The sequence below is a fragment of the Octodon degus genome, unplaced genomic scaffold, assembly GCF_000260255.1.
Source record: "Octodon degus isolate 3935 unplaced genomic scaffold, OctDeg1.0 scaffold00093, whole genome shotgun sequence".
In the NCBI taxonomy this organism is placed as follows: domain Eukaryota; kingdom Metazoa; phylum Chordata; class Mammalia; order Rodentia; family Octodontidae; genus Octodon; species Octodon degus.
Window position 1 is genome coordinate 8,627,211 of NW_004524669.1, and position 22,201 is coordinate 8,649,411.

The following is a 22,201-nucleotide window of genomic DNA, read 5'->3' on the forward strand; positions in this document are numbered from 1 at the left end:
AAAAAAAATTTGTTTTTAGAAATGACACAGAACTTCACTAAACAAAATGATGGAAATTCAACAATGGTTGTTACAGTGCATATTGTTGCCTTCAAATCAGTTGCTCAGATTTTCAGTTATAAATGCAAAATTTGTCAAAAAAGAAAAAGAAAAATTAGAAAAAAGTTCAGTATTAATTGTTCCTTTCAGAAGAACAGTAGATGTCAGCGGTATAGCTGTCCGACCTGCCCTGTGTGTACACCTACATAATTCTTTCCTTTATTTTCTCCTTTCTCTCATCTCAGTTGCTCCTTCCTTTGGATAGTTTCTTTCCCTTTCACAGTAGGTGTCCTACCTTGGATTTTATTTACTGTTTCAGGTTCTTACATGAGGGAGGCTGTGCGGTGTTTACACATGTGGGATCATTCAGTATATACAAATTAAAACAACACAGATTCCATCTCACTCCAGAAAGAATGGCTCTTAGCAGGAAGTCAACCACTAGCAAAGTCTGGAGGGCCTGTGGAGAAAAAGAACCCCTTTCCACTGTTGGTGGGAGTGCAGACGGGTGCAACCACTATGGACATCAGTGTGGAGATTGAGAAAACTGGGATTAGAAGTCCTATTCGCCCCAGCTGTTCCCCTCATACAGCAGTATATGTGCACCCGTGTTTATAGCGGCACAGTTTGTCATAGATTAAATCTTGGAAACAACCCAAATGCCCATCAACTAACTGGAGGATGAATAAAAAAGATGTGGTCTTTTCATGTAATAGAGTATTACTCAGCTAGAAAGAAAGATAAACTTGAGGTGTTTTTTTTTTTTTTTTTTTTTTTGTATTTTTGAGATAGGGTCTTGCTATGCAGTTCAGGTTGGCGTTGAACTTGGAATGATCCTCCTGTCTCAGCCTCCCAAATGCTGGGATTACAGGTGTGCACCACCATGCCTAGCCAAACTGGTGGCTCATATAAATGGATGCAACTGGAGACCATACTCCTAAGTGAAATAAATCAGTACTTTTTGCTTAAGGTAGGTTTTCTTTGATCCAGTTCTAGAGAAGTCTCTCCTGTTGGTTTTGCCTTATTAGGAATAAAGCCCAAAGCCCAGATGTGGCTGTGAGAGTATCCTAGCCCTTCCCCGGCGGGGCAGTATAAAGTGCAGGAGATGCAGGAGGCCTGGACAGTGCTTTGAGGCAAAAGAGGAAGTCAGTGTTGAGACCCTGGGACCACTGCTGTGGAGGCTGCTGATTGAGAGTGAGGGGCATGGTAGCGCAAGGTCGTCTGAGCTGCCAGGGTCGTGCTCCGTGCTGGGGAGGTGAGGGAGCTGCTGCCCTTAGGCAGCAGTGAGCTGGCGGCAAAGGCTGTCTAGCAGGGCTTTGCTGTGGCATCACGAACTGTGTGCTGAGCCCTCCAAGGGGGCCGTACGTGGGCTGAGTGGCACCAGTATCCCCTTCTCCTGTCTCCTGGAGACCTGGGGTGCTGTGCGCAGCTCTGGGTTCTGGTCCAAGGTGACCGCTGATGACTGTTTTCCAGAGACACCATGGACAGTGTGAAGCAGAGCGCGGCCCTGTGCCTGCTACGCCTGTACAGGGCGTCCCCTGACCTTGTCCCGATGGGCGACTGGACGTCACGTGTGGTGCACTTGCTAAATGATCAGCACCTGGTGAGTCCATGCCACCCCTGTGACCGAGGATGCGAGCAGTTGTGTATGGCACTGGTGTCCCTGGGCACAGCGTGCTGTCCCCAGACTGTCCCAGGCTGTGCTGGGGCCCCTGCTGGGCTGTTGAGTGGAGGCTCCCCGGACCCATGCACGGCAAAGATGGTGCCCAGGAAACAGCTGTCGGATGCGTGGTGTCCCCGTGTCCTCTGGCATTGTGGATGCCTGCACGCATCCCCCCAGGCCACGCCTGCTGGGGTTCATTTCCAGAGAGAAGCCAGGTCCAGGGCAGAGGCCCTGGCAGAGCCCCAAGCGAGCTGCCCGTTTGCCTTTCGCAGGGCGTGGTCACTGCTGCCACCAGCCTAGTCACCACACTGGCCCAGAAAAACCCTGAGGAGTTTAAGACCTCCGTGTCCCTCGCTGTCTCGAGGCTGAGCAGAGTGAGTCCGCTGGGGCAGGTGTGGGCGTGGGCATCTGGCGGAGGCTCTCCAGGCGTGGGGCCCCTGGGCTCGGCTGTGGCCACCTGAGCATGCGCCTGCACAGTCCTCCGGCACCACCTGTGTCCAGGGCATGGTAGACAGACACATACAGCACATGCTGTTCCTGTGTGGCCTGTCCCACCAGTGCTGTGTGGAGTCCTGGAGGCTGTCCTGCGTAGCTGTTGTCCACTGTTCCTGACTGCAGAGAGCTGGATTCAGTTGTGCCCTGGGGCAGCCTTTCTGGTCCACTGTCCTGTGGAGCCTTTTGTGTGGGGCCACCCTCTTGGAGCAGCCTGAGGTGTCCCTCGTGTGTGTGTGTGTGTGTGTGTGATGCCAGTGGCTATGGACTGCAGCTGAGGGGCAGTGCTGGCTGCCGGTGTGCGGCTGTGCCCAGCACGCTCGTGGTGGGGTGCTTTCCTCCTGCCCTGCCGTGGCCTAGCGAAGCTGCTGCTGGTCTCCTGATGCCAGCGAGTGGGCGCTGCCTCTCCTGTGGGTGGCTGTTGGGATCTCTTCTTGGTGCAGGGCTGAGGCCTGGTGCCCATGTTCCCACCGGGCTGTCCTGGGTCAAGTGCCTTCCAGGTGCTAGAACCCACAGCCTCGTGCATGCTACCCAAGTGCTCACTGAATGACATCTCTGGCCTGTTTTTTTTTTTTTTGCAGTACTGGGGATTGAACTTGGGACATTGCCCTTGCCAGGCAGGTGCTTATGCTGCTGAGCTGTCACCCCAGCCCGAGTTGTTTTTGTTTTCTAAAATTTCTTTCTATCTTAAATATGAGCACAGACTGCCAGCACTTAGCCTTGGTTGGTCTGCAACAAAGGCTACTTTGAGTGGCCACCCACACCATCCTCTGAAGCTGCTGTGGCCAGATGCTGCGGATGCTGCAGGGGCAGTGCATCCTGTGAGCCAGCCGTGGAGCCGGTTGTCCCAGGGCTCGTGGGTCCTGCTGGCTGTGCGAGTGTCTCCTGTGGAGAGGCTGTGCCACACTGGCACTGTACAGCCCCAGCCAGCCTGCACCTCGTATGCCTGTTCCTGAGCCCCCTGAAGCCTGGGTTCCTTACCCTGAAGTCCTCCTGGGAATTGGGATTGCTGTTGTGGACACAGTAGCTTGTCTTCTATTTTTTCCATAACATTTTATAGCTTTTTGAGCTTCTATTTATCTGTGTTTTGTTGTTATTGTTGTTACCAGGGATAAAACTTGAGATCTTGTGCTTGCCAGGCAGGCGCTTATGCCGCTGAGCTATCTCCTGGCCCTCCTTTTCTCTTTCTGCATTTAGTTCTGCGTTTTGCATTTATTTCTGTGTTTATATTCTCAGTGATAGCTTCAAGATTTCCTTTTAATGGCTATATGTTTGTGCAAGTGTTTTTTTGTGAGTTCATAAGTAAATATTTCCGTATACCTGCGCTTTGTGACCTGAGTCTGGCCCCGTAAGTGCTGACCCTGCCCTGCCACGGTGTCTGGGTGATGGCCGGAGTGCCCCCCGTGAGCAGAAGGCTGCAGCGGTTGGTGATGGCTTTGTGCTGCCCAGGCGCGTGTTGGGGTGTCGGCCAAGAATGTGCCCCCGAGGGCCATGTGGCTGAGGGTGGGTGCTCCCTGGCTCTGCACTGGGCGTCCCTCTCCTGTCTGGCCACAGCTGTCCGCTGCCGCTTGCTGGCGTGCTGGTCGTTCCCAGAGAGCTGCTGCTGGGCCTCCTGCGGAGCTGCCTCAGCAGTCTGTGCTCAGAGCTGGGCCTTGTGGGGGTTGCTGAGGTGGCTGTCTGCGAGTACAGGCAGCCGTGGCAGTGGCCCTGCGTGGAAACCACATCCCCTGGGCTGTGGCCTGAGGACAGGTGGTTCTCCTCACTTCTGCTGGGGAAGGTGCCTCGTCCTGCGTTGTCTTACAGATTGTGACGTCAGCATCCACGGACCTCCAGGATTATACTTACTACTTTGTCCCAGCACCCTGGCTGTCGGTCAAGCTGCTGAGGCTGCTGCAGTGCTACCCGCCCCCAGGTAATGGCCCCCTCCCTGCCTGGGATTGCTTCGGGGGTCCTCTGTGCACAGCAGCCCAGAGGCAGCGGGAGGCAGGGCTCTGCGGGATTGCTGCGGGGGTCCCCTGTGCACAGCAGCCCAGAGGCAGCGGGAGGTAGGGCTCTGCGGGATTGCTGCGGGGGTCCCCTGTGCACAGCGGCCCAGAAGCAGCGGGAGGTAGGGCTCTGAGGCCTCTTGGCGGCCGCCCATGCACTTCTCTGGCCGCTCCTATAGGTCTGTGCCATCAAGTCTTGGGTCTTTGTGTAGTACCACAGCTGTGTAGTTTTTCCGGACCTCTCTTTAACTGGAAACTTTGTATCATAGAATTTTGTAGTCATTATGTTTGTGGTTCATCATATATATATATATATATATATATATATATATATATATTTTAAATTGTATTTATTTATTTGGCCCACGGTCTCACTACACAGCTCAGACTTGTAGTGATCCTCCTGTTTCAGCCTCCCCAGTGCTGAGGTTACAGGTGTGCACCACCACAACCTGTTTTGGCAAGGGTGACAAGGCATGCCCAGGTCTCTGCGCTTGCCAGGCAGGCATTTAGACTGCCCAGCGGCTCTCTTGCCAGTCCCTTCATCCTAAATATTGTACTCCTCATGTGGTATCTAGATGTCCATTTTGTGTTTAAAGAAAGGGCATAAATTTTTTTGCTGGATAATCCTGTTTGTCCTGTGATGAGATTGCTTTGCTCCATTTACATTTTAATATGTGTTTATATGAGAAACCTCTTTGATAGGGCCGGGGAGATGGCTCAGTGGAATAAACGCTTCCCTGGCAAGTGCAAGGGCCTGAGTTCAATCCCTGGTTCTGCCAAAAAAAAAAAAAAAAAAAAAAAAAAAAAAAAAGAAATGTGTTTGTTAAAGTTAGGCTCCTTTCTGAAATAGGCACTTCCTGCCCGGGGAAGCGCCCACACTGACCTACCAGCGCCGGCTGGCCTCGCACTTGCGATGATATTTCTGCCTCGAGTGCTTGAGCTGTTAGCATGTGTCACCACACCACTGTGGTGTTTTGGTGGTGCTGGGGACCAAACTTGGGACCTTGTGCTTGCCAGGCAGTCACTTAGCTATATCCCTGGCCCCCCAGCATGTTTTTTGGTAACCACGTTGCATAAGTTAGCTCTGGTTGCCAATTTTTTTTTTTTTTTTTTTTTGCGGTACTGGAGATTTGTTTTGTTTTTATTTTTGGTCAATACCATTGTTCTTCTGATCATGAGGGTTTTAAAATTTTATGTTTCTGTGCCAGTCAAATAGCTCAGTGCATTAAAGTGCCTCAAGCAGGTACAGGGGCCTGGAGTTCGATCCCGGGCCTGCCAGTGCCGGCCCCGCCCCCGTCCCCGGGGCACACAGAGCCAGCAATTGAGACTGGGTGTTGTGGCGCGCTCCTGCAATCCCAGCTCTTGGGAGGCTGTAAGCAGGCAGATCACTATTGAGTCCTATCTAGTAGTGAGACCCTGAACACCCTGTAGACCCTTCCCTAAACAAAATACAAAAATAAATAAAATTTTACGTTGCTGTTCACAGTATTTTGTCTTCATGTTGGTACTATCAGGTAGAGAAAGCGTATTTTGGCTTTTTTCCCAAACCTCATCCTATCTCTTGGGTTTTATTTCCTCTGGACTAATACAGTGTAATCTCAGAGAACTGTGCCTGTTGGGTGCACGCACACTCATCCAGATGCCATGTGCTCGCTGGTCCTGCCACATGGTAGCTGTGCCCACACCGCTGTGTCTCTGGGTCCCGGCGGTGCTCGGCTGGCTGGATGCAGCCGTGAGCAGCAGTGTGACAGTGTTCCGGGACGTGCTGTAGGCAGGCCGGGCCGGGCGGGGCTGGGGCCTGGCCAACAGTGCTGTCTCGTCCAGAAGACCCTGCAGTGCGAGGCCGCCTCACCGAGTGCCTGGAAACCATCCTGAACAAGGCGCAGGAGCCGCCCAAGTCCAAGAAAGTGCAGCACTCCAACGCCAAGAATGCTGTCCTCTTTGAGGCCATCAGCCTGATCATCCACCATGACAGGTGGGCCGGTTGGCAGCCGTCTGTCCCTACTCAGACCCGACCTGCAGCTTTCTCAGCACCCCACCTCCCATGTGAGACCCTTTCTTCCCTCAGTAGCCAGTGTCCTTCTCTGCCCAGCTCCTCTCACCTCTGGGCAGAGGCCTTGCCGAGCTCTGAGTGGCTTTCTGTGCTGGCCTGAGTCCTTGTGGGGTCCTGGTGGTGGTGGTGGTGGTGGTGGTGGTGGCTGAGCCATAGTGGTGGTGCAGAGAACAGCTGCTCTGAGTCTGGCCACCTGCCTCCGCTCAGCCCTTCTGCTTGTGCTCAGGGCCTGGCCTCTGCGTGGCCAGCAGGGCCACAGACAGCTGCGAAGCTAGCCATGTTGTCACAGTGTATCTTGGCAATGTCCTTTGCTGTGCCAGACCAGTTGCACTTCAGCAGGGCCAGGAGCTGTTCTCTGTCCTCATTAGCTGTCCTTAGAAATCCGCCACAGGAGGCAGGAGGGCCTGTCTTAGTGACTTTTATTGGTGCTGAGACAAAATACCTGACACCAAATTAAAGGGGGAAAGTTTTATATCAGCTTACACTCTGTAGAGGGTTCAGTCCAAGTCGGCTGGCTTCAGGGCAAGGGGTGGCAGGGCAGAGGGGCAGCAGGGCACAGCCGGCAGAAAGTAGCAGAGGGACAAGCAGGGAGAGAACAAGACAAACCTCCCTGTCTCTTGTGTTGTAAGCAGGTTACCTGTGTGCAGCAGGACAGGTGCAGCACTTCATCCTTAATCCTAGCACTAGACAATGAACCCACCACAAACTCTAGATTGAGCCACCTCCAGAAAGCCCGCCCCCTGACCACAGGCTTTGGGGGGACATCCAGACACAATCGTAATGGCCTGTGAAGCTCTGGGCTGTGTCCTAGGAGTGTTTTCCCTGTTACGCCAAGCCCACACCTCTGGGCTATTGCAGAGTCAGAGTCAGGGCTCGGGAGGGGTCTGTGTGGCTACTAGGAGTAGTGGGAGCTGCAGGTCCTCTGGGGGCTGCAAGGAGGTGGACAGGACACCAAGCTCGGGGTCCATATCTGGGCTCTGTGCAGGGCCCTGCATGGTGTGTGGCTTCCAGGCTGGTGGGGGTCCTCCAGTGTGCAGGACACTGAGGAGCCCCTGTGCGTCTCCACACAGTGAGCCCAACCTGCTGGTCCGTGCCTGTAACCAGCTGGGCCAGTTTCTGCAGCACCGAGAGACCAACCTACGCTACCTGGCGCTGGAGAGCATGTGCACGCTGGCCAGCTCCGAGTTCTCCCACGAGGCTGTGAAGACACACATTGACACTGTCATCAACGCCCTCAAGGTGTGGCCCTGCAGGGGCTTTGGGCATGGGGAGATTAGTGGAACTTCCCAGGGTGGGGGTGGGCTGGGGGTGCTGTCCCATAGGTGGCCACAGCACTTGGGTGAAAGTTGTGGCGCCCGTGTGCCTCAGGGTCCTGCTGCTCCCCTGGGCCGAGTGTGTTTTTTCTGGCCCCCCTCCTTGTGTGGTACCCTGACTGTAGAGTCCTAGCTCACTGTTCAGTGGACAGAAACCATTCTGCTTCAGGTGGAAAGATGGAAGTAAATTTTTTTTTTTTTTTTTTTTTTTTTTTTTTGAGGTACTGGGGATCAAACCCAGGACCTTTACACCAAGCTGCATTCCCAGCATCTCTTTAATTTTGAGACAGGGCCTTGCTAGTCACTTAAGTTGCCCAGGCTAGGCTAGAACTTGTAGTCTTTCTGCCTCAACCTCCCATATTACAGGTGTGCATACCATGTCTAGCTGTTTTTTTTGTTTGTTTGTTTGTGTTTTTTTTTTTTGGCAGAACCGGGGATTGAACTCAGGCCCTTGTGCTTGCCAGGGAAGCGCCTGTTCCATTGAGCCATCTCCCCGGCCCTTTTTTATAGTTTTATTTGTCTTTTTTAAATTTTATTTTTTTTATTTATTTATTTTTGTTTTTTTTTTGGTCCTGTCCAAGAAAACTTACTATTTTCAAGGAAAGTTCACCTTGTCAGGGACTTCAAGTGTTTAAGGATTAAAATCCTAGAGTTGTGAGGGCCCAGTGGGGCTGTCTGTCTCTACTGTTGGCCTCGGGGAGGTTTTGGGCCTAGCACACACTGGCCTGACATTGCTGCTTGGTAGACAGGTGACAGGACATGAGCCTGCGCTGGTGTGGCCTGGGCTGCGGCCTGGCAGGTCTGATGCCCACTGCTGTTGGTGTGACGTAGGTGTTCAGGACCTGCTGAACAGAGGCCAGGCTTCGGGCCATCTGTTGGCTGTGGCCCCCCACATCATAGCAGCCCTAGCAAGGGCCTTGATCCTGCCCTGGGTGGCCCTACAGCTTGTCTTTGCCATCTGTTCCTGTGCTGACTGTTGTGAGCTCCCAGGTGACTACAAGGGCATCTGTGACCACACAATGGGCACTCTGACCCCATCCACTGAGGAGCAGGCAGGAGCAGGGGATTGCAGGGGCACTGGGTGCCCAGTGAGTTCTGGCAAGCTTGTTTGGTCTGAGTGAGTCAGGGTGAGGGTACTCGCCGGGCTGGCAGAACCCTGTGGAGCTGCTGGTGCTGTGTGCGCGGTTTTGACTCCCTCTTGTTCCCAGACGGAGCGGGATGTGAGTGTGCGGCAGCGGGCTGTGGACCTGCTCTATGCCATGTGTGACCGCAGCAACGCCCAGCAGATCGTGGCTGAGATGCTGAGCTACCTTGAGACGGCGGACTACTCTATCCGGGAGGAGATCGTGAGTGCCTTGGTGGACACGCCCGCCGTGCTGGTTTCTCAGTGTCTGTGGTTCTGCCCATCTGGCTGGTGTATGTGTGTGTTGTGTTTCCATGTGTTGCGATACTCCAGCCAACACTGACAGTGGCATTGTGAGTGTGGTTGGAAGGAGGCCATAGTGGCTGGCGCCAGGCACGTACGTTGGGGCCCTGGTCCCTTTTCTGTTGCCTGTTTGTGCTCAGGCTGTGAGCCTGCTCTAGTGCCTCCTGCAGGGCTGGTTCTTGTGTCTCGAACAAGGAGGGGGGTCAGTGGAGCTTATGCTGCCTTCCTGGGTGCCACACTGGCTTGGGGAAGGGGCTTGCAACCCCAAAACTTCAGGGAGCAGCCTGCCTTCTCTGCTGCTCCTCCGATGGTGCTGGCTTCTCATAGCCCTTGGCCCTTGGCCCTGTAGCAGTGGACAGTGGAGTGGTAATGGCCCCACTTCTGGGGTCATGGGCTCCTCTGAGACTCCTGCTCCCCAGCGCTAGGTCCTCCTGAAGCCTCAGGTGGGCTGTCTGTGGCTTGTCCCGGGCACTGCTGTTGGCCTGCTGGCCTCTTCTGACCAGCCCACCCCCCAGGTGCTAAAGGTGGCTATCCTGGCGGAGAAGTACGCAGTGGACTACACCTGGTATGTGGACACCATCCTGAACCTGATCCGCATCGCAGGGGACTATGTCAGTGAGGAGGTGTGGTACCGTGTCATCCAGATTGTCATCAACCGTGACGATGTGCAGGGCTATGCCGCCAAGACAGTGTTTGAGGTAAGGCTGGGTCCACCCATGGGACAGGGCGAGCCAGGCTCCCATGGTGATGCCCAGGCCCCAGGAGAGGGGTGCAGGGTCCTGGTGGGAGAGCCTCACCTTCTCCCTGCTGAGGCCTGAACTCTTTCCCCTTGGCCTTCTCAGTCTGTACGAGGGTGGGACACTGTGACTGCTGGGGGGCCGCTGTGGGAACTGTGTGTGCCTTTGCCTCATGCCTCTTGCTGACCTGGAGAGGGCACTGAGGGCTGTTGCAGCCCTGCAGCTTCCTGGGCTCAGGGCTGAGGTTTCCGGGTCTTCGGGATGCTTTGGAGGGAGTGCGCGCTGGTGTAATATGCCCCAAAGTATGAGACCCCATTGTCCTTGCTTCTGGCTTGTTGCCGCTGGACGCTGGCTGGGTGCTGGCTCACTGGGCTTGTGCTTTCACAGGCCCTGCAGGCCCCTGCGTGCCATGAGAACCTGGTCAAAGTGGGCGGCTACATCCTGGGAGAGTTTGGGAACCTGATAGCTGGAGACCCGAGGTCCAGGTGAGACACCCTGGCTGTGGGGGTGATGCACGGTGTGCAGCCCATCCATGGAGCTGCTGCTCTCGTGTTGCTGTCCTTTCCCCTCTGGCTGTCCCTGGCAGGGCTCCAGGGACGTGTGGAGATGTGGCCCAGTGGACCTGGACCAGAGCATGGTGTTGTGGTGGCTGTGTCTTCATTGGTGTACCAGCCCGTGCTCCAGTCTCTGAGCACCGCCTTTTCTACCTGCAGCCCTCTGATCCAGTTCAACCTGCTACACTCCAAGTTCCATCTGTGTAGTGTCCCTACACGGGCCCTGCTGCTCTCCACCTACATCAAGTTCGTGAACCTGTTCCCTGAGGTGAAGACCACCATCCAGGATGTGCTGCGCAGTGACAGCCAGCTCAAGAATGCGGATGTGGAGCTGCAGCAGCGGGCTGTGGAGTACTTGCGGCTCAGCACTGTGGCCAGCACTGACATTCTGGTATGGTGTCTGGTGGACAGTGTGACAGAACTGGGGCTGCCTAGTGCCTCCCTGAATGCCTGTCTCTTCACCTAGGCGACGGTCCTGGAGGAGATGCCACCCTTCCCGGAGCGTGAGTCCTCCATCCTGGCCAAGCTCAAGAAGAAGAAGGGGCCGAGCACGGTGACTGACCTTGAGGAGGCCAAGCGAGAGCGCAGTGTCGATGTGAATGGGGGCCCCGAGCCTGCCCCAGCCAGCGCCAGTGCTGCGGTAGGTCCCCAAGCCCAGAACCCGGGGTGCCCAGGCTACAGGCATGCTGTACACTGAGGCCCGTTGGGGCTGCCCCAGAAGGGCGTGTCTGTACCCTGCATGAGGCTGTGGGTGGTCCCTGGGGTGGATTCGATCCTCACTGCCCACCCTCCTGCGGAGGTCCCTGCTGTGTGGGAACAAATGCTCTGCCTGTCTTCAGTGCCCTGCGTGGCGACCTGCAGCAGAGGGTGGCAGCACCCTGACGGCAGTGCCCTGTGGCGTCTGTGAAGAGAAGCCCACCTCCAGGCTGAGCTTGCTTGGTTCTCCCCCACCCAGGATGGGGGCCTTCCCTGTGTCACTCGTGGGACCTTGGGGAGATGGGTTCCCTCTGATGTGCTTCACGGCGGCCTGTGTCTTGAGTCCTGGTGCTCCTTGTGGGCTTCCGCGCAGGCACTTGTGACCGAGTGTTCTCTTATCTTAGACCCCTGCCCGCAGCAAGGCTCGCGGGCTGTGCCGCCTAGCCCTGCGTTTCCCTGGGTGGTGAATTGGCTCTGCTGCCAGTGGGAGGCGCGTGCCTCCTGTGCCTCTTTCTCCTCCCTCCTTCCCTCCTTTCTCTGCCTGTGTGACTGAAGGGTTGGCCCTCAGAGCCCGTAGCCCTCTTTACTGTCTCTGGAGCTGGGCTTTTTCCTGTGCTGTCCCCTGGAGATGTTGCTAGTGGTCACCTGGAGAGGGTCCTGGGAATACTAGTGGCAGCCACATGAGCTGGGGTAAGGAGTCCCAGGGCACCCTCCAGCTCACGTGGCTGCCCAGGGAGAGCCCTCCTGTGAAGGGGTGTCCCCAGGCTCTGGGGGGAGGAGCTTCTTCTTCGGGACAGCATTGACAGCGTTCCTCTCAGTGGCTCCCCGCCATATGCTTGGTCCCCTATATACCCTTCTTGGTGCTTGGCTGGTTTGCCTGGACTCTGGCGGCCTGGGGCTCTATCTTCTCATACCCATACCTCTTTGCAGAACGTACTTTATAAAGTCTCACTTATGTATGAGACAGGGTCTTGCTGTGTATCCAGGCTGGGCAGAGGCAATCCCCCTGCTTCAGCCTTCTGGGTTCTGGGGTTCCAGGTGTGCGCCCCCGCACCAGGCTTTTACCCCACTGGCTTTGCAGTGATGGTTCTACGGGGAGCCCCGCAGCTGCTTGGATGCAGCCTGACGCCACGCCATGTGTGAGGGCAGTGAGCGGCTGGTGTTATCTGCAGCTGTGTTGGGGGCCGAGGGTGCCCTGGGGTGCACACACCTTTGGGTGTGAGTCTGCGGCGGGATGTGAGGGGTGCAAGGGGGCTGCCTCCAGTCTCAGGGGAGCAAGGCTCTGTTCTGTGGGAAAGGGCAGGTGTTGGAGGGGTCCAGGGTCAGGGGCCCTGTGCCTCTGGCGGTGGCCATGAAGGCTGAGGCGTCCCCACAGTCCCCGGGCCGCAGCCGGGGCGCAGGGTGGCACCTGCCACACTCTGGCCTCATGCTGCATGGCAGTGTCAGCATTGCTTTTCCTGTGCTTGGGCAGGGATGGAGAAGTGGCTGTTCTGTAAATTGTGTGTCTCGAGGCTTTGTCTCCTTTCCTTCGTAGCTAGGCAAAGGCTGCCTAACTGATGGCCATGCGTGTGCCCGGGTCGTACTCTGTGCCGCACTCCTGGGTGGTTGCAGCTGCTGGTGGCACCCACCTATGGGAATGCTTACGCTGATGAAGTCATCCGCTGTATCACATTAGACTTTCTTCCTGAGCACCGTCTTTGGTGGCAGGAACCTTTCCAGGGCTTTTTCACCGACTTGACGCTGTGAACAGCGGCCACTATCTCCTGTGTGTGCCGCTGTTGTGGCCGTCAGGTCCTTGGTGCAAGCCTGGTGGACGGACCTCGAAGGGTGCCTGCAGGTGGTGGGAGGGCCTGGGTAGGTGGCTCAGGTGCCCTGTGTCCCGGTGTGGACATTCTTGTTTCTTCTTTTGCAGTCCACACCCTCTCCGTCTGCCGACCTGCTGGGTCTAGGGGCTGCCCCCCCAGCCCCCCCAGGGCCCCCGCCCTCTGCCAGCGGGCTGCTGGTGGACGTCTTCTCCGACTCCGCATCAGCCGTTGCACCCCTGGCTCCTGGCTCTGAAGACAACTTTGCCAGGTAGCCAGCTGTCCTGAGCCTGAAGGGGCCTTGGCCAGCACAGCGCTGGCCCTGAGACTTGCTGTCACACCGGCCTTTGAGAGCAGCCAGGGATCACAACAGCTGAGGTCCTTAGGAGATGGGACAAGGGGGAGGGGGCCATTCTGGGGTCTGGAGGCTGCTTTTGTTGGCATCGGGCTCCAGCATCCACCCTGTTTGGCTCTTGGTTCACACCGAAACCCTGCCCGTTGATCTGGGAGCTGCTTCAGTGGCCCTCCCTTCCCCTGGGCTCCATTGTGTACTGCTGTGTGGGACAAAGGGCCATTGCTGACCATGTGTTTGGCTTGGGGCTGTCTCTCCTACCCCACCCCACCCCTGGCACAGTAGGTGGGCCACAGGGGTACAGCGCCCTTGCATGGTAAGGGCGCTTGCTGGCTGGCTGGGGACCCTTTGGGAAGTGGCCTGCCAGGCAGAGCTTCCTTCTTGGGCATTCTGGGGTGCAGCCAAGCCCAGTGTGTGACCCAAAGCATCTGTGTGGACCTTTGTGGGGCCCATGTGCAGGGCGGTGGCTGGCTGTGACAGATGGGCCGCGTGCGTGTGCCTCTGTGCCTGCCTGGGCACATGCCCCAGTGCCTCCAGGCAGTGCCTCTGTGCCAGGCCTTGCCTGTGGTGCCTCCTCCCCTGGTTGGTCTAGCCGGTCTGGACATGAGGAGGTGTGCACCCACTCTGGCCTGGTCTGGGTCTTAGGAGGGACGGTCACTTCGTCCTTTGTTGTCTCTGCATGCTGTTCCTCCTTAGTGTGCTCTGCATGCTTTCCCAGAACAGATCTTTGTGGTTTAGTGGGTGGCCTTGGGTGACACATACACTGTCTCTTTTCCCCTAGGTTTGTGTGTAAAAATAACGGTGTGTTGTTTGAAAACCAGCTGCTTCAGATTGGACTTAAGTCTGAGTTTCGGCAGAATCTAGGTATGTGTTTTAGTTACTTCACAGAAGCTCGGGAGGGTGAGAGACGTGCTGGCAAAAGATGAGCGTGGGGCCTGCGAGGGGTTGCGCTCATGGTCTGGCTCAGGGACCAAGAGCCAGTGGGGAGCACGAGTCCTCGGGCGCAAGGGCTACGGCAGCAGGTGCTCAAGGTGCCCCGTGTGCCACAGGAGAGACCAGATGCTGGTGGGCGGGCGGCCAGAGCCCTGCCGCTGTCACAGAGAGTGCAAGGCGGAGGCTGCCGCGGAGAGCAGTGGGCAGCTCCTCAGAAAGTTTGAGATGCATGGGGCCAGGCATGGGGCTCACTTGCATAAGCACCTGCCTGGCAAGCGCAGGGTCCTGAGTTTGATTCCTGGTACCAAAAATTTAAAAAAAAGATGGTATTCTTTTTCCTTTCCCTTTTGCACAAAGAGCAGGATACTCCAGGCCGGGCTATGTCTAAGGGGGCAGAGAAGAGGAAGCTCTCGCCAGCGGTGGCAGCAGCCTGTCTGTGTGTGCCTGGTGCAAGGCTGGTGTCTGGCACGTGATGGTGGTTCACCGTCTGGGCAGCATGGTGGCTCTGGATCAGCTGGTGGACATAGATCTTGCAGGGCACCCTGGCACAGGGTCATTGGGACCGTGTGGTGCCTGCAGTGCCCAGTGTGGCCCTGTGTATGGAAGAAGCCTGGCATGGGCCCTGACACAGGAGCGACTGTCCCAGCCCGCATCATGTGCTGTTTGAAGAATAGAAAGAGCTTTTTGTTTGTTGTATTGAAGATTGAACTTGGGACCTTGCACTTGGCAAGCAGATGCTTATGCCACTGAGCTGTAGCCCTGGTTCCCTAGCCCACTAAGAACTGTTTTTTTCTTTTTTTAGTGTTTTTAGTACAGAGCCTACAGGGTCTCACTACACAGATCGGACTTGTGGTGATCCTTCCTGTTTTTCAGCCTCCCAAGCGCTGGGATTATAGGTGCATGCCACCACACCCAGTCTCAATCACCTTCTCAGCATGCCCCGGTGGTGGGGCCGGCACAGCAGGCCAGGGACTGAGCCCCTGACCCCTGCGTCTACCTGAGCAGGCGCTTTCATCCATTGAGCTGTCTGGCTGGCCCCTAAGAGCTTGCTTTTAAGTGCGGCTGGAGTGTAGGACACTGCTCATGTGGGTGGTCATTGTGAGCGTGCAGCCTGTGAAACGAGTTATTCTGTTTCTTTCCAGGCCGAATGTTCATATTTTATGGTAACAAGACCTCAACGCAGTTCTTAAACTTCACTCCAACGCTGATCTGTACAGATGACCTTCAGGCTAATATCCTTGGCTCTGCCCCTGGACAGATGGATGGACGTGGGCAGTCTGCGACCCAGGACTAGGCGGGAGAGGGGTTTGGCCAGAGGGGCAGAGTCTCCCAGGGTGCTGCGGTCATCAAGTGTGGTCCCTGCCTGGTAGCTGGCTTTGCACACCTGTCACCTTCTTGGTTCCCTGAGTTGCTTCCTCTCTGCTCCTTTTGTTCTCCTGGATGTTATTCGTTACTTTGGAGGTCCAGGGCTCCCTGTCCTGGGCAGTCCTGCAGGGGTGGCTGCTTTTTTAAAAATGTATTTGGTACAGCGTTTCTCTGTGCAGCTCAGACTCCTAGTGATCTTCCTGTTTTCAGCCTCCCCAGTGCTGGGATTACAGGCATGTGCCACTGCAGCTGGTCTCAGTGGCCAGCTCAGGGTGTGGGGATGGGGGGCAGCAGTGCAGCATGTGGTGCTAGGGATCAAACCCTGGCCCCTGCGCGTGCCTAAGCAGGCACTTGGTCCGCTGAGCTATCTTGCCAGCTCTTGGGGTGGCTGCTTTTGCTGAAAATGGGGAGCACGTGATCTGGGATAGGTGGGTGTTTGCTCCATTTGCACTGCAGTGCCACCCTACCCCCAGTCTTGGAGGTGCATGAGAGGCCCCAGCTCAGCAGGGATGAACACCCCATTCCCTGCAGGGGCCACCTCCCTGAGACAGCTGCACTGCGTAGTGCGGGGACTCTGGGCTCATGGTGAGCTGTGTGGAGTGGTGAGCTCCTCACAGACAGGTCTGTGTTCACACCGTTTCCCCACATACTGTGAGTCAGGCAGATGTTCATGTTCAGGTCATGTGTGGGTGTTGAAGGCTCTGTCTGTGGTTGGGCCTGTTTGCCACCTCCCAGTTGCCTCTGAGTGGTGTCTCCTAGGGATGCGGCGACCCTGGGCCTGCTCCGTGGACAGTGGACAGTGGGTCCAGTGGGCAGAGAAGCTGTTTCCTGTTCACCTCCAGGTCCAACCTTGACTCCATGGGTTCTTTCTTTTCTTAGTTGTTGTTTTTCTTTCTTTCTCTTGCTGCTGAGACAGGGTTTGGCTGTGCAGTTCAGGCCTGCCTTGCAATCTGTAGTCCAGGCTGGCCTCGCACTTGCGATGATCCTCCTGGCTCTGCTGCCTGCGTGCTGGGATGACCAGTGTACACCACTCGCCCTACTGCTGCGGGTCAGTTTTCAGGAGTGGCTGCAGGAAAGCTCTCTACTGTGTGTTTGCAGCAGTTGGCTTGAACCCCCCTTCCAGCCCCCCATAAGCTTGGCGTCCCCGAGCTATCTCTCGGTTCTCTGAGGCAGTGAGTAGTCTTCTGTCAGGCCACAGCGGCCAACATGCCAAGGCCCCAGGAAGCCAGGCGAGCAGCTGGGTCGGGTGGACGCCTGGGGGTGTGTGACAGAGCGCAGGGAGCTGAGGGCAAAGGCTGTGATATGTGACTCTCAGCAGGGTATGGCTGGGCACGCATTGCCGTGTTGTGGCTTCTGTCCTCACCCACCTGGCAGAGCTGAGCTCCTTAATGCAGCCACATCTGAACCTGCAGACCAAGCCTGTGGACCCGACCGTGGACGGGGGTGCGCAGGTGCAGCAGGTAGTCAACATTGAGTGTGTGTCCGATTTCACGGAGGCGCCAGTCCTCAACATCCAGTTTAGGTGAGACTCCTGGTGCCTCGCGCGTGTGCAGTGTGGGTCGCTGTGGCCTGTGGTGCTCAGTATGAGGTGGAAAGGGATATGGCTGTACCTGCCACAGTGCACGGGGCCCTGGGTGCTGCTGTGTGGCTGGCGAGCTTGGTGCTTCAGGTCAGGGTGGACACCAGGCTCCAGGCGGCTGCTTGGACCTGGCTGGGATGTCAACATGGCCCCCAGCCCCTCTTGTGGCAGTGAGGGTAGCACAGTGCAGCGGAGGGGTCTGGGGAAGCACACTGTCGGTGTTCGAGTAGCTCGTTTAGCAAATACTTTCTTCAGGCTTCTTGTCAGGGAAGAGACCCACATAGGTTTTAGACTTGGGGCCTAGGAAAGTAACCGATGTGAACGGGAAGTGGTGGCGGGCGTCTGGCACCCTGCTGGCCCGCTGGCCCGTGGCTGCATCCCCGCCGGCACAGAGCAGTGTGGCCCCGGCCTGGCCTGCCTGCAGCTGCCCCGGCGGGGAGGGGTGCGTGGGGATGCGTCTGGCCTCCTGGACACTTAGGCCTCTGCGGGCAGGACGGCCGCCTCGGCTTGCGGGGGCCACCTCAGGGGCCCGCCCGCCCTCCCTGGCCCTGGCCGCCTTTCTAGTGCAGCGCTCTCTGTAGGTATGGTGGCACCTTCCAGAATGTGTCTGTCAAGCTGCCCATCACACTGAACAAGTTCTTCCAGCCCACGGAGATGGCGTCTCAGGACTTTTTCCAGCGCTGGAAGCAGCTGAGCAAGTGAGGGCCGCCCAGACAGGGGGGCTGGGTGGTCACTACTGGCGTGGCCACGCACTTACCCTGTGGTGCTGCTCGAAGCCCTCAGCAGGAAGTGCAGAACATCTTCAAAGCGAAGCACCCGATGGACACAGAGATCACCAAGGCAAAGGTGAGTGGCCGTGCGGTACCGTAGTGGGCGAGGTGGTGGCACTGAAGAGACGCCGTGGCCAGCACCTGTGTCCTGACCCAACCCCTGTGGGCAGATCATCGGGTTTGGATCGGCACTCCTGGAAGAAGTCGACCCTAACCCTGCAAACTTTGTGGGCGCTGGCATCATCCACACCAAAACCACCCAGATTGGGTGCTTGCTGCGCTTGGAGCCGAATCTGCAAGCTCAGGTCGGTGCCTAGGAGAAAATGGCGCAAGCTGTGTGGGTGAGGGGGTCCTGAGGGTGCTGTCCTGACGCAGCACGTGGTCCTGTGGCCATGCTCGGCATGGCAGCAGGGGCCCGCGTGCCCCGTGACATGGCTGCTTGAGGAGCCACCCGTCTCGGCTTCATGCTGGCCACTCTCCTGTCCACCATGCTGGTGGCATCTCCTGCCTTGTCCTCACAGGGGCCAGTAAGTGTTGGCTCTCTAGGTGCTGCACAGCTGGCTCACTAGCACAGGTGCACAGTTGACTATGGAAGGAGCCATGATGTGGCAGGGGGCCTCCTCCTCCACGGCCTGCGCCTGTGCCCGAGTCCTGTCCCTGCTAGCTGCAGGGTGTGGCAGCCTTTGGCTGGGGTGGGCCGGGGTGACTGTGAGGGGAACACTGGGCTACTGACTCCACCCTCTGTTGCAGATGTACCGGCTCACGCTGCGCACGAGCAAGGACACCGTCTCCCAGAGGCTGTGTGACTTGCTGTCAGAGCAGTTCTAACCCCGTGTGGGCAGTCGGGTTGTGTGTGTTGTTTCCCTTCATCTCTGCCACTGTCTTGGTGACCACACTGCACATAGTAGCCTTGTCTGAGCATCTCAGCACCAGGGCCTGCACTTGTATCATCTGCCCAGCCTCAGGGCTGGACGGGACACAAGGGGGTCAGCGACAGGGACCGCAGCAGGCCAGCCTGTCCGAGGAGGGACCTGACGCTGGGAAATGGAGGCAGCCTGTGGTTCAGTCTACAAATTAAAGGGAAATTAGAAGTTTGAGTGAAAGTGGGAATTTTATTGAGAGTTTATTGAGTGCTGCTGTCCTTTCCCTGGTCCCGGGAGCTGTGGGTAGGGCCAGTTGCTGGAGGTGTGGTACTGGCCCTGGGCTGGGCCATGTGCCCCTGGGGCCAGCTCCAGCACCACTGGACACTTTCAGGGCAGGATTTTAAACCTAGGAGCTGGAAGTGTTTGTGTTTTAGTGACTCTCGTTCTGCCCCGTTCACATGACTGTCTCCAGCAGTCTTCCTGATGTTTTTACAGTTTGTTGGAGATCTTAAACCTGCATTTGGAGGGTGGGCTCTGGTGGCTCCATGGGGCACCCACACTGCTCCTTTTTGGTCGAGTGAGTGTGCTGTACTCTTGGTGTAAAGATGTCCCTAGGGGTGTCCGTCCTTCCCTGCCGGCGGCCCTCACCATCAGCGTGGTAGCCCCTGGCTCCCTGGTGCCAGTTACAGGCCTGAGCACTGCAGACCCACACCTGTGCAGCCCCGTGGGCGGGGAGGAGGAGAGGAGGGAACCTGAGTCTGGGCAGAAAGTGACAGGGCCAGGTGCTGTGGTGGCCCTGGGTAGGTGTGCTGAGAGTGTGCCAGCCAGCCATGGCTGCACAGCCATGCTGTGTGCAGTGGCCTTGGGAGTCACCTCTGGGCCTGTACAACCCCCAACGTGTGCCTAGCCCAGGCTTCATGCTGGCGAGGCTGGGCAGCTTCGTCCTGAGCACACTGTGCCAGACACCATCGTCCTGGCTCTCTAGGCCGCACCCAAAACTCCCGCAGTCCCATACTGTGGATCTCACGCTGTTGGCTTTAGAGCATTCTCCCATCCTGGTCCTGTGTCTGCTGGAGCCTGGGGTCTGCGTCCTGCGCCTCGAGGTGTCCCTGCTGATTTCGGATCAGAAAGTCCCCGGCCTGAAGGGGCTTCTGCTGGGGCCCAGCCCTGCCCTTTGCCTGTGGGGTGCCTTCCCGCAGTACTTCTGTCCAGAAGAAAATAAACACTAGAGCAGAGCCTGGAGCAGTGTATGTGTGGTCTTTGGGGGGAGCATCTCGCGGAGCCCTGAGTGGCTACCTTGTGGGTGGCGTGCGCAGTGGCTTCCAGGGGCTGCAGCTTGGGGACCCCAGGAAGTGATGTGCCTTCACCCCACCAGTGTGACTTGCCCCTGGCCCAAGGGGCTCTGCAGGGCACAGCCATCCCTCCTTTCTGGTCAAGTGAGTGTGTTGTCCTCATAGTGCTCTGAGGTCTTGGATTATATGGGCCACCTGGAGTCCCCACTGTCCAAAATGCAGTTCCCCTGGCCCAACTTGGTGAGGCTGGACCTTCCTGATTTCCCCAGGCCTGACTGGTGTCTCCTGGGCTGACCGGGTGTGGGAGAGCCTGGCCAGACTTCCCAGCGTCCCCCAGGCTGCCGGCTGCAGCTGTGACCCTTTGGCCACACTGCCCTCTAGAGGCCTCTAGTGCTGATGCACAGGACAGATGGCCAGTGCTTCCTTCCCAGGGGCCTCTGCCTGGTTGGTCTCGAGTGGCCATGGAGGGTGGGGGTCCCCAGGCCAAAGGTGGCCTCCCTCCCCATCCAGCCCACCAGACCGAGGTGGCGGCAATGGCAGTGCTCAGACCTCTGCCTCACAGAAAGCAGTTTATTTGGAATTCTCTTGCTGGTGGCAGTGGCTTCTTTGGAAAGCGCAGGTGCTGTGGGCAGGGCTGAGGGGCATATTGCATCCACGTCACCCTCTGCGCTTCACTGCCTGTGGTGTGCACCTTGCACCAGTGCCCACACTGCCTGACTAGCCATCCCCCTTCCTAGCCTCTGCTCTGGATCTCAAGGTCTTGGCCTGGGACTGGGATGGGGACCAGAGGGTGTGAGCAGGGGCATCTACCCTTGACCCTTGACCTGTGACCCCGCGCCTCTACTCTCCACAGCGCTGGCGCCCGCACACACAGCTGTGGACCACTTGAACGGTGAGCACGAGCGGCTGGCTGGGTGCGCTGGGGTCCTGGCAGGGCAGCAGCAGCTCCTGCATGTGGAAGCTGAGGGGCCGGCAGCAGCCACAGTGGACGTCCAGCTGCTGGGTGGTGACATTGAAGCTGCCAAGGGTAGAGGGGGCAGGTGAGATGGCCCGGGCAGGAGCCCCAAGGGTGCTTTCTGTGAACTGCGGCTGCTCAGGAGCAAATCCTAGCTGCCCCAACTCTGGGAAGAGGGCCCCAAGTGGCTCACCTGGCAGCCGAGCTGCAGGCCCCCTCGCAGTACGTCAGGGTCACGGATGTGGTGCAGCCCTGGTGAGTGACCTCCTGCTCTCGCTCCCGCACACTGCAGGGCTCTGGGGCCAAAGGACAGTTAGGCCAGTGGGGCGGATCCCAGATGGTGAATAAGAGGACACCCGCCACCCAGGCGTGGACCCCTGGTCTTCAGGGCACTTGCCCAGGAAGCCGCAGCCCACTGCATGTAGGGCTTGGTGAGGCCCACAAAGGGTCATCCACGTCCTGGGTGGGGGCGGTGTTGTCGAGGACTCCCTGTCACCCAGCTAGGGAAATGGACCAGGACCCTTAGAAAGGACAGGGTGGGGACCAGGACCCTTCAGCATGCAGGAACACGGCACTGGGCAGATGTGGCATGGGGGCAGCACTGTGGGTGTGGCAAATGCCAGTGTGCAGCTTGGGGTTAAAAGGGTGAACTAAAAACTAGGCTGGAAGTATGCATCTGCAGTCCCAGACTCCGAGAGGCGTAAGTAAGAGCACCTCCAGGTCAAAGCCAGCCTGGATGAGTCATGAGGCCTGTCTTAAAATGGCTGAGGATGTAGCTCGGGCCCTCTTCTTGATTCCTAGTACTGTAAAGTTAATCAGTGACACGGAGTTAATAAAAGATCCTGGAACAGAAATGATCCTCTGCAGGTGCCTTTCCTTAGCAGGCCACCCTGTGTGCTTGGAGCCTCCATGTGCCCCTACCTCCTCCCGCCCCCTTCCTTGTTCAATAAGCTCACTTCCCGAGCAAACAGCAATCTCCTCAGTCCTCTAGCAGCTACAAGCCCTCTGCCTGGATGGTGGGGAGCATCTCGCATGGGGAGCTCCAGCGTGATGAGGGGAGCCCAGCCCCAGGGGATGTTGGGTAGGCCAGGCACAGCCCAGGGCTCAGGAGCTGGGTGGACCCTGTGTAGGTAGGGCAGAGCCATGCCTGTAGCCAGCCTCCCCTGCCCCAGCAAAGGGTTGAGCCTGCTGACTGCTGTGATACCCCGCTGAGCCTGTTTGTCTTTTCCTGCTGCTCTGGTGGGAGGGCCCCTGCACCCTCCTCCAGCTGAGTGCCCCATGATGGGAGGGCCCCTGCACCCTCCTCCAGCTGAGTACCCCATGGTGGGA

At 57.4% G+C, this 22,201-nt stretch overlaps 2 protein-coding genes across 3 annotated transcripts in view; one reads left to right on the forward strand and one right to left on the reverse strand.

The window, feature by feature from the left end:
• Ap2a2 (adaptor related protein complex 2 alpha 2 subunit) overlaps positions 1 to 19,867 on the forward strand; it is a 48,346-nt gene extending 28,479 nt beyond the window's left edge. Inside the window, exons 5-22 of one of the 2 annotated variants that reach the window (XM_004637961.2) lie at positions 1,513 to 1,642; positions 1,975 to 2,076; positions 3,998 to 4,106; positions 6,007 to 6,157; positions 7,306 to 7,474; positions 8,757 to 8,894; positions 9,490 to 9,672; positions 10,099 to 10,196; positions 10,425 to 10,656; positions 10,732 to 10,905; positions 12,874 to 13,034; positions 13,897 to 13,979; positions 15,191 to 15,280; positions 16,812 to 16,935; positions 17,574 to 17,690; positions 17,769 to 17,838; positions 17,933 to 18,067; positions 18,513 to 19,867. In XM_004637961.2, coding sequence (XP_004638018.1) covers positions 1,513 to 1,642; positions 1,975 to 2,076; positions 3,998 to 4,106; positions 6,007 to 6,157; positions 7,306 to 7,474; positions 8,757 to 8,894; positions 9,490 to 9,672; positions 10,099 to 10,196; positions 10,425 to 10,656; positions 10,732 to 10,905; positions 12,874 to 13,034; positions 13,897 to 13,979; positions 15,191 to 15,280; positions 16,812 to 16,935; positions 17,574 to 17,690; positions 17,769 to 17,838; positions 17,933 to 18,067; positions 18,513 to 18,590 — 2,344 coding nt within the window. In that variant the 3' untranslated portion in view covers positions 18,591 to 19,867. The remainder of the gene's footprint in view (positions 1 to 1,512; positions 1,643 to 1,974; positions 2,077 to 3,997; positions 4,107 to 6,006; positions 6,158 to 7,305; positions 7,475 to 8,756; positions 8,895 to 9,489; positions 9,673 to 10,098; positions 10,197 to 10,424; positions 10,657 to 10,731; positions 10,906 to 12,873; positions 13,035 to 13,896; positions 13,980 to 15,190; positions 15,281 to 16,811; positions 16,936 to 17,573; positions 17,691 to 17,768; positions 17,839 to 17,932; positions 18,068 to 18,512) is intronic. The other variant, XM_004637962.2, reaches the window with a different exon arrangement.
• Positions 19,868 to 20,612: 745 nt separating this feature from the next.
• Muc6 (mucin 6, oligomeric mucus/gel-forming) overlaps positions 20,613 to 22,201 on the reverse strand; it is a 19,794-nt gene continuing 18,205 nt past the window's right edge. Inside the window, exons 31-32 of the mRNA XM_023722902.1 lie at positions 21,066 to 21,249; positions 20,613 to 20,935 (exon numbers count right to left, since the gene is read on the reverse strand). Coding sequence (XP_023578670.1) covers positions 20,758 to 20,935; positions 21,066 to 21,249 — 362 coding nt within the window. The 3' untranslated portion in view covers positions 20,613 to 20,757. The remainder of the gene's footprint in view (positions 20,936 to 21,065; positions 21,250 to 22,201) is intronic.